The sequence below is a fragment of the Balaenoptera ricei genome, chromosome 8 (genome assembly GCF_028023285.1).
Source record: "Balaenoptera ricei isolate mBalRic1 chromosome 8, mBalRic1.hap2, whole genome shotgun sequence".
NCBI classification, from domain to species: Eukaryota; Metazoa; Chordata; class Mammalia; order Artiodactyla; family Balaenopteridae; genus Balaenoptera; species Balaenoptera ricei.
This window is the reverse complement of record NC_082646.1, coordinates 57,969,039-57,983,268: the sequence shown is the minus strand read 5'-3', so window position 1 is coordinate 57,983,268 and position 14,230 is coordinate 57,969,039. Positions and strand designations below refer to the sequence as shown.

Sequence of the window (14,230 nt, the reverse complement as noted above, 5' to 3'; positions counted from 1 at the left end):
TCACAAGTAATGAAATTGAAACTGTGATTAAAACTCTTCCAACAAACAAAAGTCCAGGACCAGATGGCTTCACAGTTGAATTCTATCAAACATTTAGAGAAGAGCTAACACCCATCCTTCTCAAACTCTTCCAAAAAATTGCAGAGGAAGGAACACTCCCAAACTCATTCTATGAGGCCACCATCACCCTGATACCAAAACCAGACAAAGATACTTCAAAAAAAGAAAATTACAGACCAATATCACTGATGAATATAGATGCAAAAATCCTCAACAAAATACTAGCAAACAGAATCCAACAACACATTACAAGGATCACACACCATGATCAAGTGGGATTTACCCCAGGGATGCAAGGATTCTTCAATATATGCAAATCAAACAATGTGACACACCATATTAACAAATTGAAGAATAAAAACCATATGATCATCTCAATAGATGCAGAAAAGGCTTTTGACAAAATTCAACACCAGTTTACGATAAAAACTCTCCAGAAAGTGGGCATAGAGGGAACCTACCTCAACATAATAAAGGCCATATACGACAAACCCACAGCAAACATCATTCTCAATTGTGAAAAACTGAAAGCATTTCCTCTAAGATCAGGAACAAGACAAGGATGTCCACTCTCACCACTATTATTGAACATCGTTTTGGAAGTCCTAGCCACGGCAATCAGAGAAGAAAAAGAAATAAAAGGAATACAAATTGGAAAAGAAGACATAACTGTCACTGTTTGCAGATGACATGATACTATACATAGAGAATCCTAAAGATGTCACCAGAAAACTACTAGAGCTAATCAATGAATTTGGTAAAGTTGCAGGATACAAAATTAATGCACAGAAATCTCTTGCATTCCTATACACTAATGATGAACAATCTGAACGAGAAATTAAGGAAACACTCCCATTTACCATTTCAACAAAAAGAATAAAATACCTAGGAATAAACCTACCTAGGGGAGACAAAAGACCTGTATGTAGAAAACTATAAGACACTGATGAAAGAAATTAAAGAAATACAAACAGATGGAGAGATATACCATGTTCTTGGATTGGAAGAATCAATATTGTGAAAATGACTATACTACCCAAAGCAATCTACAGATTCAATGTAATCCCTATCAAATTACCAATGGCATTTTTTACGGAACTAGAACAAAAAAATCTAAAAATTTGTATGGAGACACAAAAGACCCCGAATAGCCAAAGCAGTCTTGAGGGAAAAAACGGAGCTGGAGGAATCAAACTCCCTGACTTCAGCCTATACTACAAAGCTACAGTAATCAAGACAATATGGTACTGGCACAGAAACAGAAATACAGATCAATGGAACAAGATAGAAAGCCCAGAGATAAACCGACGCACCTACGGTCAACTAATCTATGACAAAGGAGGCAAGGATATACAGTGGAGAAAAGACAGTCTCTTCAATAAGTGGTGCTGGGAAAACTGGACAGCTACATATAGAAGAATGAAATTAGAACACTCCCTGACACCATGCACAAAAAGAACCACTGATAGTCTTGGATCCTCATCAGGGTTCACGAGTGAGACTCCTATGTGGTTCCTGCCTCTTGGGCATGAAGCTAAAACAGTGATGTCCCAAAGTATCTATTCAATGGACGGGGTATTAACAGCAGCCAGCAGGAGAATTCATGACTCTGCTTTTCCTCCTTTAAAAATGAGGTGATCTGGGACTTCCCTGGTGGCCCAGTGGTGAAGAATTCGCCTGCCAATGCAGGGGACACGGGTTCAAGCCCTGGTCTGGGAAGATCCCACATGCTGCGGAGCAACTAAGCCCGTGTGCCACAACTACTGAGCCTGCATGCCACAACTACTGAGTCCGTGTGAGTCTGTGTGCCACAACTGCTGAGGCCCGCACGCCTAGAGCCCATGCTCTGCAATGAGAGAAGCCACTGCAATGAGAGGCCCGTGCACCACAACGAGGAGTGGCCCCCACTTGTAGCAACTGAAGAAAGCCTTCACGCGGCAACGAAGACCCAACGCAGCCAAAAATAAATGAATAAAAAAAATAAATTTTTCAAAAAGGTTTAAAAAAATTTTTTTTAATTTAAAAAATTAAAAAAAATTAAAATGAGGTGATCTGATATTACCTCTCAAAGTATAGACCAGTCATCCTGGGGAAATTCCTTCCTAATTAAGCATGTTTTGCTCCACAAGTTTGCAGGATCTGGTTTCTCTCCGTCACTTTATTATAGATAACTTTTGTTAAATTAATTAGACAAGGAGGCCATTGGACTGCGGGGACTCGAATGTCGGGCAGCCTACGTAAGCAAACCAAAATCTGAGCCTCAAGGTTACAAAAAACCAAAACCTAAGGGCATCCAATCACAGACAGTTACCTAGGGTTTAAGCTACAGTCAATCAAATAATGTCCTTTCTTGGTTTCTGTACCTTCCCTCTGTAAGTCTCTCCCCTGGCTCTTAGCTGAGGAGTGTTCCTAATAACTTCTGATTTGGTTCTGCCTGATTTGAATCAATTTTTGTTCAAATAAACTCTTAAAATTTAAAATAAATAAATAAAATAATAAAGATAATTTGGCAAGGTTACCTTTGTAAATCCAATTTAAAATATGGAATTGAGTAACTGATCTAGATGTGTGATTATAAGTTCAAATCTCATTTATAAAAGGACTTGAAATATATCAAAGCATTTAAGGTTTACACAGTTATACATTTAATGTGTTAGATTTATAAGAATTACTCAAGTATTCTGAAAAGATTTAAACAACTGCAGTACCTAAAAAAGAAAACACATTAAATGCATAATTTCAGTTTAAAATATCTAAAGTATTTAACTAAATGCATTAAATATTATTCAAAGGCCCTGAAAAATGCTATTTAAAATGTTAAACTTATAAATGGAGTAAGGTTATTTGTAAACATGCCATGCCTCCTTCACTGTCTGGGAATAGCTCTCTTAGGCAGGACTCTGTCTGACCCATCTGCCTCTCCCCAGCACTCAGAAGAAGGATATAGTAGGAATATAGTAGGTTCCCAGGGAATGTTAGTTAAATAGATTGCTAACGTAGGGCGTGGGGATAAGTTGTATGCATGTTGGCAGGGGGGACAAATTTGAATTAAGTGTAGAGACTACACAGCATGTGTATGATTTATGAGCCTGTGATTGAGAATGTAGGGGTGCAAATATACGGTTTGTAAAGGAGAAGTGGTTCGTGTATGTATGTTATGTGCAGATGTGCCATCTGAACACGGGAGAAACTCCCCAGGGCTTGCCCTCTCTACAACTTGGGCCAGGTTGGAGTCTTCCATGGCATTGGTCTTTTCTCCTCCCACCCTGGCCCCTCCTTTCCTACCTCATTTGTACATCACTTTCCAGCCCAAAGGCCCCATGTTCAACAGCTTTCTCAAAGGCCATCATGGTATTCTCAGGCCCCAGCTGTGGAAGAAAAGGACACCGGGCCCTTAATCTCAGAGTGTTTTCTGCCAACATCCCTTTTAGGGTAGGGAAGGGGCCCAGTAACAAAAGGACTTTAGGAAACAGAGTTTGGCTCCCTTGGCTCTTTTTTCAAAGAAGCTGCCTACATTTTGCTCTACCCAATCTGATGTGGGGACTCTGCTCATCTGACGCAATGTCACTGGGCACAATAAAGAGAAATGGACTGAGAATTAGGTGACCTGGGTTCGAGCCCAACCTCTACAATTAATTCCTTATTCTTGTCATCTCAAGCCAACCCCTTTACTTCTCCAGGAGTTCCTAGGATCTGATGTGCCTTTGTCTCATCCACAAATCCATGCATACCTGTACTCACCCACATCCATCATGCTCAGACCTACCATGGGTGCACCTCTATGTCCAAAGAAGTTCGGCTTGGGTCCCAATTTATCCTTCTCCTGAATACAGGGAGAATAAATCCCCAATGGAAGCAAATAGAGACACAAGAGGATGAGAAAAAAGGGCACTCCAATAGCCACTTGTAGAGCTGAAAAAGTTGGAGGGAAGGGGAAGTAAGAAAAAAAAAGGCAAACAGGAATGGAGAACCATCCCAAGCAACTAACTATCCCAAAGCAACAGTCAATAAATACCCAGTCCATGGGTTCACTGACTCTGTGGACTCACTGATTTACTCTATATTTCTGTCACATCCTTATGTTCTCTCAATGATTTGAAAGCAAAAGAGTATCCAAATATAAGCATTATTATTAAGTCAATATTATTACAAATGCAAATTTACAAGGGAATGAATTGTACAAGAAGTGGGAAGCAAAGGAAAGAGAGGAAATGTTAAGGAATACCTTCTCAGAAGGAGTAGTTTAGTTGCCTCTGAGAAAGCCCTGAAGCCCTTTAAAGATCAGCCTAAAATGCTGCTATATTGAAGGCAGTGAGGTATAGCAGAAGGGATACTAGTTGACAGAAATCTGACTTCAAAGCCAGACTCTACCACTTTCTAATTGTGTGACTCAGACATGTTGCTTAACCTCTCCATTCTGAAAAATGGAGCTATCCTGCTACTAACATCTATCTCATAGAGTTGATATAATAGTTGACATCACAGGTGCTCAATAAATATTGAGTATTTCTCTCTCTCTCTCTCTCTCTCTCTCTCTCTCTCCCACACACACACACACACACACACACACACACACACACACACACAGCCTGACCACAAAACCTGTTATCACTTGCCATTGCCCAACACTTACTATTTTAGACCTCTGAAGATGTTACCCATTTGTACATTTTAAATTACTACCTATATCACTTTCAAATCTAGATCTCCAGCTCTAACCTCTCAACTTTATGAGCACATTACACCTTTTCTTTCTTTTTCTCTCATAACACGTCATCTGGTATCTTCTGATTCTACCTTAAAATTTAGGAAATGGAAAAGAAAACAGTGCATTATTGTCCGCTTTAAGATCCTGCCCCCAGGAACATTTCCTAAAATTCACCCTCCACCTATACACACACACGTGTACAAACACACAATGGCAATACTGCCAACCAAGTCTTTCTCTTGCCTGCATCCTCGCACAAGTCAGGAAGCAAGCACTCCTTGTTTAACCAGTAGTAAAAAAGAGACATAGAAAAATGTCCTACTGGTTTCTCAATAAGGTGCTGAGAGATAACTCCACTCTCAAAACAGTTTCATGTATAGCTCTGATTCTTGTTTGTTTCCATGATATTAGGGCAAAGAATGAAGAGGAAACGAGTGGCAGAGGTAGACATTTCTGCTGCTGGTGGAAGTCCCCCGGCGTGACAGGGACTAACCAGGGCCTGCTTTGAAGTACTAAGATGTATCCAGGGATATCTGCACCTGGTTCTTGAGTTTAAAATAGTAATATTTGAATACAAACTAAAAGAACTGTGACTTGTACCGTCACTGGTCAAATAAAATTAAAATTGCCTCTACCCTCCCGCCAGTTACTCCAATCCATTCCCAGACAGTCAATGTGTAACAACAGAGAGAAAATTCTTATTTTTCTAGAAGGAGAATCCCTCTTTAGAAGAAGGACTATTTGGCCAGGGAAATGCTATGACAGGCCATGTAGGGTTGTGAGTTTGACCACAAGGATCTTGCTTGAGTAACGAGCTAAATGAATTTCAAAGAGGTATAGTGCTGGCTATCTACCAAGCTTGTTTTACTGAGTAGAGTATGGAAGTTAAAGCCAGAGCTGAAAGAATCAGGCAAGGTTTCACCCACAGGACATACCTTCTCCTTCCAAATAGATCAAGTAGAAGGCCACAGGCCAGGAAAGCATAACCATCACAGATATGCTGCTCAGGTGTATGTAGGGAGCAAAGACCTGGGGGAAAGCCAAAAGTCAAGCTGAACACATCTGAATAGACAGGGCTACAGCTAAGGATGGACGGTGCTTACCTGCAGTGACAGCCCAACGGTGAGCCACCTGTCTTTCCAATAAGTGAATAAAATCCAGAAAAAGAACGAGCATGTCAGAATCACCAGCAGAATCAGGATCTGGGGAAACAAAAAGAATCTCCTAACTTCCAAGCACTAATCTTGGATGAGAACCGTCCTTAGGAAACGTGTGTGTCCCTATGGTGTCAGGGTCCTTGTTTCCTCATCCTTTTAATTTAACCATCCTGCAAATGCCCAATATTAGATGGATCCAATAACTTACCCTCTTTGTTCCCAAGTCTTTGCTGTGTATCATGGCTGGAAAAAAATTACACAGCTGTGTGGTCTGATGGCTTTACTAATAATTTATCATCTCCACCTCAGCTGGGCCCTCAATATTGCTTGGCATGTCTTACTCAGTTTCAACAATGGCCTTTATAAATATTCACTACTTTTTTTATATGACTCAATACAGTCAGAAGTAAATAATATTTTGTAATTACCCTTCCAGTGCATGTTTTCCCCAACAGACTGTAAGCTTCATGAGGTCAAGGACAATATTTGTTTATAATTATATCTTCACTGCCTTGCAGAATATGTCTGATACATAGTAAACATCCAATAAATATTTGTTGAACAGATGAAAAAAATCTGCTAGCCAGAACACTATTTACTTTATAGAGAAAGAACATTGAGACCAAGAAGACACAACTTTCACTTCTTCCCCTTCAAGTGTAGATTTTCTACATTTGTTTCCCTCTAGAGAGTTCTTGGTTCCCGCCCTTTCATAATCTCTGTATCTATGAAAGCAATTGAATCCATAATTAAACCTTCTCACGAAATAATTCCAGGCCTTACTGCCTTCAATAGTTAATCTTCCAAATATTTAAGGAAGTAATATCTCCACTTTAACAAACTCTTCTAGAGAATAAAAAAGAGGGAATGCTCTCTAACTTGTCTTATGAAGCCAACAAAACATTGATACCCAAACTCAACAAGTACATTACAAGAAAGCAAAAGTATAGGCCAATTTCTCTTACACATAGATTTTATATAGATGCAAAAATCTTAAATAACCTATTAGCAAACCAAATGCATTACAACACAAGGGTTTAATTGTCAAATTAGATTCACATGAATCTTATGTGATTCTGGGATCTTACCCAACACCAAATTTCACTAACGATTTAAAGGATATAGTCAATTATAAAGTACAAATAAAATATTATTCTCATGGATAAATCTGATTCTGTCAAATGCAGCTACTCACAAAAAGGTCTTTCCTCTCCTGTATTAGGATACATGCTGACCTTGGACTTAAAATGTGAGGTGTGTTTTTTGCAGCAATTTTTTGGATCTGTCTCCTCGAGTAATGGAAATAAAAGCAAAAATAAACAAACAGGACCTAACTGAACTTGAAAACTGTTGCACAACAAAGGAAACTATAAACAAAATGAAAAGACAACCTACAAGAGGGGACAAAATATGTGCCAATGAAGTTACAGACAGGGCTTAATTTCCAAAATATACAAACAGCTCATACAGCTCAATATCAAAAAAACAAACAACACAATCAAGAATGGGCAGAAGACCTAAATAGACCTTTCTCCAAAGAAGACATACAGATGGCCAACAGGTACATGAAAAGATGCTCAACATCACCAATTATTAAAGAAATGCAAATCAAAACTACAATGAGGTATCACCTCACACCAGTTAGAATGGCCATCATCAAAAAGTCTACAAATAATAAATGCTGGAGAGGTATGGAGAAAGGGGAACCCTTCTACACTGTTGGTGGGAATGTAAATTGGTGCAGCCACTGTGGATGAAGGTTCCTTAAAAAACTAAAAAATAGAGCTACCATATGATCCAGCAATCCCACTCCTGGGCACATACCTGGAGAAAACCATAATTCGAAAAGATACATGTACCACAATGTTCACTGCAGCACTATTTACAACAGCCAGGACCAAGGAAGCAACCTAAATGTCCATTGACAGATGAATGGATAAAGAAGATATGGTACATATATACAATAGAATATTACTCAGCCATAAAAAAGAATGAAACAATGCCATTTGCAACAACATGGATGGACCTAGAGATTGTCATACTATGTAAAGTAAGTCAGAGAAAAATATCATATGATATCACTTATATGTGGAATCTTTAAAAAATGGCATGAATGAACTCATTTACAAAACAGAAATAGACTCACAGACATAGAAAACAAGATTATGGTTACCAAAGGGGAAAAGGGGATGGGGAGGGATAAATTAGGAGGCTGGGATTAACAGATACACACTACTATATATAAAATAAACAACAAGCATCTACTATATAGCACAGGGACTATACTTAATATCTTATAATAACCTATAATGGTAAAGAATCTGAAAAATAAAATATATATATATTCAGTTTTATATATATATATATATATATGTGAATCACTTTGCTGTACCCCTGAAACTGACACAACATTGGAAATCAACTACACTTCAATTAAAAAACTTTAATGTGAGGTGTGTTTTGAGCAAAGTGTGTAGAAACTCTGTTTCACAGAAGGAGCCTTTTGGGTTATGGAGCATCCTTATCTTATATCCCATTAATTATATAACTCGAGCCAGCCATGTCTCCCACCCTACAAATCTATAAATTCCAAGCTTACTTACAATAAGCAACCCAGATATACCAGGTTATATCCTGCTAGAAATTTTCATAAATAAGGATTCTCCATTATCGTTTGCCTAATAAATACCTTTAGTATGTTTATAAAGAGTTTCGAATTGAGGTCATTCATTCCTCTCTGAATATCCTTAAGTAGAAGGAAAATAGGTTATAGGCCAGGTGCTAACCCTTTCCTTCTGGGTTTATTCTTTGTGCACTAAAACTGAAACTCGAAGCCCTACAGAATCTCTGTTGTCAACTGAAACAGTCTCTCCTCCCAAGTCCGATAAGCCTAATCCTTCATGGTTTGAAGCCCCAACTAAGGTGGTCACCTTCCAAGGGGATGCCCACTCTTCTCATACCTCATCTGCATTACTTCCCCTTGCCCACAGACTCATAACCAGAATCAGATCCCAGAATGCCTCTAGAGATGGTTTTGTTAAATTTACTTACCAAACTCTGTAGAATATATGTGTGGGAATGAATCCTAAGGTTGTTAGACAAGGAGAAAAGAATTTTGGATTGGGCTACATTTAATGATATGTGTGCACTTACCAGAGATTATGAATTCAATATACCAGAATCCAGGTATTATACATCTTAGAGTGATTCTAATTGCTTGTTTCATTTTCTGAAACTGTGGCTCAATAGTGGCCTATGCTTGCAAAAATATACACTGGGGAAAAGACAGTTTCTTCAATAAGTAGTGCTAGGCACTATATACAATAGCCAGGACATGGAAGCAACCTAAGTGTCCATCGACAGATGAATGGATAAAGAAGATGTGGCACATATATACAATGGAATATTACTCAGCCATAAAAAGAAACGAAACTGAGTTATTTGTAGTGAGGTGGATGGACCCAGAGTCTGTCATACAGAGTGAAGTAAGTCAGAAAGAGAAAAACAAATACCGTATGCTAACACAAATATATGGAATCTAAAAAAAAGTGGTTCTGAAGAACCTAGGGGCAGGACAGGAATAAAGATGCAGATGTAGAGAATGGACTTAAGGACACGGGGAGTGGGAAGGGTAAGATGGGACAAAGTGAGAGAGTGGCATGGACATATACACACTACCAAATGTAACATATATCGCTAGTGGGAAGCAGCCACATAGCACAGGGAGATCAGCTCAGTGCTTTGTGACCACCTAGAGGGGTGGGGTAGGGAGGGTGGGAGGGAGACGCAAGAGGGAGGGGATATGGGGATATAAGTATACGTATAGCTGATTCACTTTGTTATACAGTGGAAACTAACACAACAATGTAAAGCAATTATACTCCAATAAAGATATTAAAAAAAAATTATGATACCTTGAAAATGTTCTTTACTTAAGTGTCTGAGAATATTGCTAAATAAAATACCATCTTGCCTTCTGTCAATTAAAAAAAAAATAAGTGATGCTGGGAAAACTGGAGAGGTACATGTAAAAGAATGAAATTAGAACATTTTCTCACACCATATATAAAAATAAACTCAAAATGGATTAAAGACCTAAATGTAAGACCAGAAATCATAAAACTCCTAGAAGAAAATGTAGGCAATAACATTCTCTGACATGTCTTAGCAATATTTTTTTGGATATGTCTCCTCAGGCAAGGAAAACAAAAGCAAAACTAAATGAGACCTAATCAAATTTAAAAGCTTGTGTCCAGCAAAGGAAGCCATCAACAAAATGAAAAGACAACCTGTTGAATAAGAGAAGATATTTGGAAATCATATGCCTGATAAGCGGTTGATATCCAAAATATATAAAGAGTTCATACAATGCAACCCAATTTAAAAATGGGCAGAAGACCTGAACAGACATTTTTCCAAAGAAAATATACAGATGGACAACAGGCACATGAAAAGATGCTCAACATCACTAATCATCAGAAAAATACAAATCAAAACCACAGTGAGATATCACCTCACAGCTGTCAGAATGGCTATTGTCAAAAACACAACAAATAATAAATGTTAGCAAGGATGTGGAGAAAAGGGAACCCTAGAACACGTTGGTGGGAATGTAAATTAGTACAACCACTATGGAAAACAGTATGGAGGTTCCTCAAAAAATTAAAAATAGAACTACCATATGATCCAGCAATTCCATTCCTGGGGATATGCTGAAGAAAATAAAAACATTAATTCAAAAAGATATATGCACCCCAATGTTCATAGCAGCTTTATTTACAATAGCCAAGATATGGAAACAACCTAAGTGTTCATCAACAGATGAACTGATAAGAAGATGTGGGGCTTGTGTGTGTGTATGTACATACACACAATGGAATATTAGTTAGCCATAAAAAAGAATGAAACTTTGCCATTTGCAACAACATGGAGGACCTGGAAGATACTATGCTTAGTAAAGTTAGTCAGACTGAGAATGACAAATACCGTATGTTTTCACTTAAGTGTAGAATCTAAAAAATAAAACAAATGAATGAATATAACAGAACAGAAACAGACTCACAGACACAGAAAACAAACTAGTGGTTACCAACGGCAAAAGGAGTAGGGGAGGGACTAGGTAGTGAAAGGGGACTAGGCACTAACTACTAGGTATAAAATAAATAAGATACAAGGATGGAATGTATAGCACACAGAATACAGCCAATATTTTATAATAACTTTAAATGAAATATAATCTATAAACATATTGAATCACTATGTTATATACCTAAAACTAATATAATACTGGAAACCAACCATATTTCAATAAAAAAAAATAGTGGCCTATGCTTTATAAAATTTGGATGCCAGCAATTTCTTGGTGTAATATGGAAGAAAGAATCCAGTGATTTACTGAGAAAGGTTGCTGGAATGCTATCACCTATGATGAGCTAACCCACTCCAGGTCACGTTCTATGGGAGGAATCAGAGGACACTGAAAAATACGTTGCTGAGGAAAGCGTCAGCATCCTTGAAAAGCACTGTAGTGGCTATCCTTTACGCCTGGATAAAAGTGAGAGGTGCTGCCACTGAAACTGGCTTCCTGATTTCAAAGGCAATGATGAGATTCTGCTGTGGCAGAGGCCAAGTAGCAGCACCCACTGCCAGAGGCAAGGTAAGCATGGTTTCTATAAAAGGCACAAGCCTGAAATGATAATCAGAATGGTATAACCCATAGAGTTATAACTTGGTAGTAACTAACTGATCATGGTGTCCCAGTTCCAAAACAGAGGGTGATCTCAATAAGGCCCATTTGTTCACTTCTCAATCTACATTCTTTCTCTATAAGATCTTACAAGTTCAATTTCCATCTATTCTAACTTTTAAATTTATATTTTCAGTTCATACTTCCCTTTTGAGTAAGAGGAAATTTAAGGGGACCATTCAGAGAGTTTGACATGTTCCTGTATTTGAGGAAATACAAGGAATAGTAACAAAACCATGCTTGCTATAAATAGCAAGAGGCTATGGCTGGAGATGCTCAAGCCCATGGCAGAACAAAACAAGGAAGGCTATCTTGGAAATGAGCTGTATGTCTTCAGATGTTGGGTCAGTAATGCCTGCTTCCTTGGACCAGATACGGATCCTTTGTAATTGCCAATATAACTTTAAAGGGCTCCAAACTAAGGGAGAGTCAAAAGGACCTCAACATAGAAATTTCATGGGGTATATAGGAAAACAGGCAATGACACCACCAAGAGAACTGCAATCAAGGTTCTCAGCAGAAAGGTCTCTGAAAATACGCATTGAAAAACCTGTGCGGTAAAGAGCCAACAATTGTGCATTTACCTGGTCTTGATGGGCCCTCTTGCCCCTCCTTGGGGGACTTTGTTCTTTTATCCTATCTCCCCATCTCCTGGGCCCTACTCTGGTGGAAGAAAGGTAAAAGGACAATCATGCTCTCTCCACCACTGCATGTTTGCAGGCCTGGGTCATGTGAAAACAGGGGAAGGGAAAAGTCTCATAAAGTTGGAGTTTGGTTTATTACAATGAACTGAAATTTTTAATGATTGAATGAGAATGTCTTTTTGACTATAAAGGACTGGGCAAATAATGGAGCCCGCCTAAGGTTTTATGGGGATGGGAAGAACAGAGTCACAGAGTGAGTTTAACAAGGAGTAGTGAGAAAAAATAAAGTTTGGATTCAGCTCCTTCAGTAAATCAAATTTACAAATTACAAATCAAATTTACAAATTTACAAATCAAATTTACAAATCAAATTTACAAATTAAATTTGTAAATTACTGTTACAAATTTAATGATTAAATTAAAACAGTTAAAACAGTTAAACAGTTAAAACAGTGTAAGTAGATCTTTTTCATAAGGGGAACAATGAAAGAAAGGGCAACTCTGTATTCAACACAATGCTAAAGAGGCACATTCAGTCCTGGTCTAAGGTCTCCTATGAAGGAAGATTCAGATGTCCTACCTTATGACACCAGTGCAGGTACAATTCTATCCCCTCCCAAAGCAACAAAGATCCAAGTACCTGAAAAAAACAAAGAAGAAAAATGAGATTATTTTGAAATCACCAAGATGCTACCCAAAACACTGTTCTGAACTCAAAATTCCTTTCACAGTCTGGCATCACATTCATTTCTTGCTACACCTGCAGTTTTTATACTCTGGGAATTTGCCATTCTGTTCCTCTGCCTAAAAAGCTCTCCCTCCCCATGCCACTGACCCTTCAAGGACAGTTCAAATGTCACCTACTTGTACCTTTCACCAGCAACCCCAGGAAGAATTTATTATTATCTTCTCTGGGATTTTGCAACAGTCAATACACTGATATCTTTCCTGAGTTTCTACCAATTTCTTGGTAGGTATTACTTAGAGCCACTTGTTGAGAACAGAGGTCAGGGGCCAGCCCTTCCAAGGGTCACTTAAAAGCTCTTTCTTGAGGAACCAGTGCCATGGTTATAACTGCTAACCACTGTTGTTAACATTGGTATTTAGTCAATTAATCTTAGATAGAATTTGAATCTAAATCTAGCCAGTCACCAAGTCAGTGTGGAGATAGGAACTGAAAACCAGAGTCCTCAGATGCTTAGGATATTAATGAGAGTTTGAATGTATAAGTCACTTAGATTTTTATCAAAACAATTTTATGTATATAATTCATCTGTTCTTTACCCAGCCCTATAAAATACCATTTTATTAAATATTATTATCATTCTCATTTAAAAGAAAAGAAACTGAGGCTCAGAAGAATTATATGACTTGGTCAAGGTTACAAGGTAACCTCAAGATAGAGCTAGGAATAGGACCCAGGTCTCCTTCTCTGTTCACTGTTGTTACCACTATATGTATCCAAAAATAGGTAGGGTAGAGTAGAAAGTTTGTGAAAATACATTGCCTTATTGGACACTAGAACTCATTCACACCTTAGAAGCTAACTATACCATTTCATGTTTATTGTGTATGAAAGCAGTACAATTCAGTGGCCAGAGTCTGGTCCAGAGAACACCATTCATCTGTTTTTTTCCCCATTAAAAAGAAAAGCTTCTAACTGGTCTCTCTGCCTATAGCCACCCTCCACACCACAACTTCCAGGATGATTTTCCTAAATAGAAATCTGATTTATGCTAAATGTATTAGGCTACTTTTCAGGCCTTCCAAAGTCTGTCACAAGCCTATCTAAAAAGAGGTTACCGATTTTTCTTCAATATCCCCTACGTGCTAACAGTACTGATTCTTCCCTGTTACCTAGTCACACCCCATACATAGCTCTCTTTTTTTATGGGAGCAAAATTGCTTTACCAAT

General features: G+C 38.2%; 1 protein-coding gene across 7 annotated transcripts in view; it reads right to left on the bottom strand.

The window, feature by feature from the left end:
• Positions 1 to 14,230, bottom strand: part of GDPD4 (glycerophosphodiester phosphodiesterase domain containing 4) — a 138,886-nt gene that overhangs the window by 107,638 nt on the left and 17,018 nt on the right. For 6 of the 7 annotated variants that reach the window (XM_059930731.1, XM_059930733.1, XM_059930730.1 and 3 more), the window contains 5 exons: positions 12,896 to 12,955; positions 5,872 to 5,970; positions 5,704 to 5,797; positions 3,827 to 3,972; positions 3,346 to 3,428 (listed from right to left, as the gene is read on the bottom strand). In XM_059930731.1, coding sequence (XP_059786714.1) covers positions 3,346 to 3,428; positions 3,827 to 3,972; positions 5,704 to 5,797; positions 5,872 to 5,970; positions 12,896 to 12,955 — 482 coding nt within the window. Of the gene's footprint in view, positions 1 to 3,345; positions 3,429 to 3,826; positions 3,973 to 4,779; positions 4,858 to 5,703; positions 5,798 to 5,871; positions 5,971 to 12,895; positions 12,956 to 14,230 lie in introns of all 7 variants that reach the window. The other variant, XM_059930737.1, reaches the window with a different exon arrangement.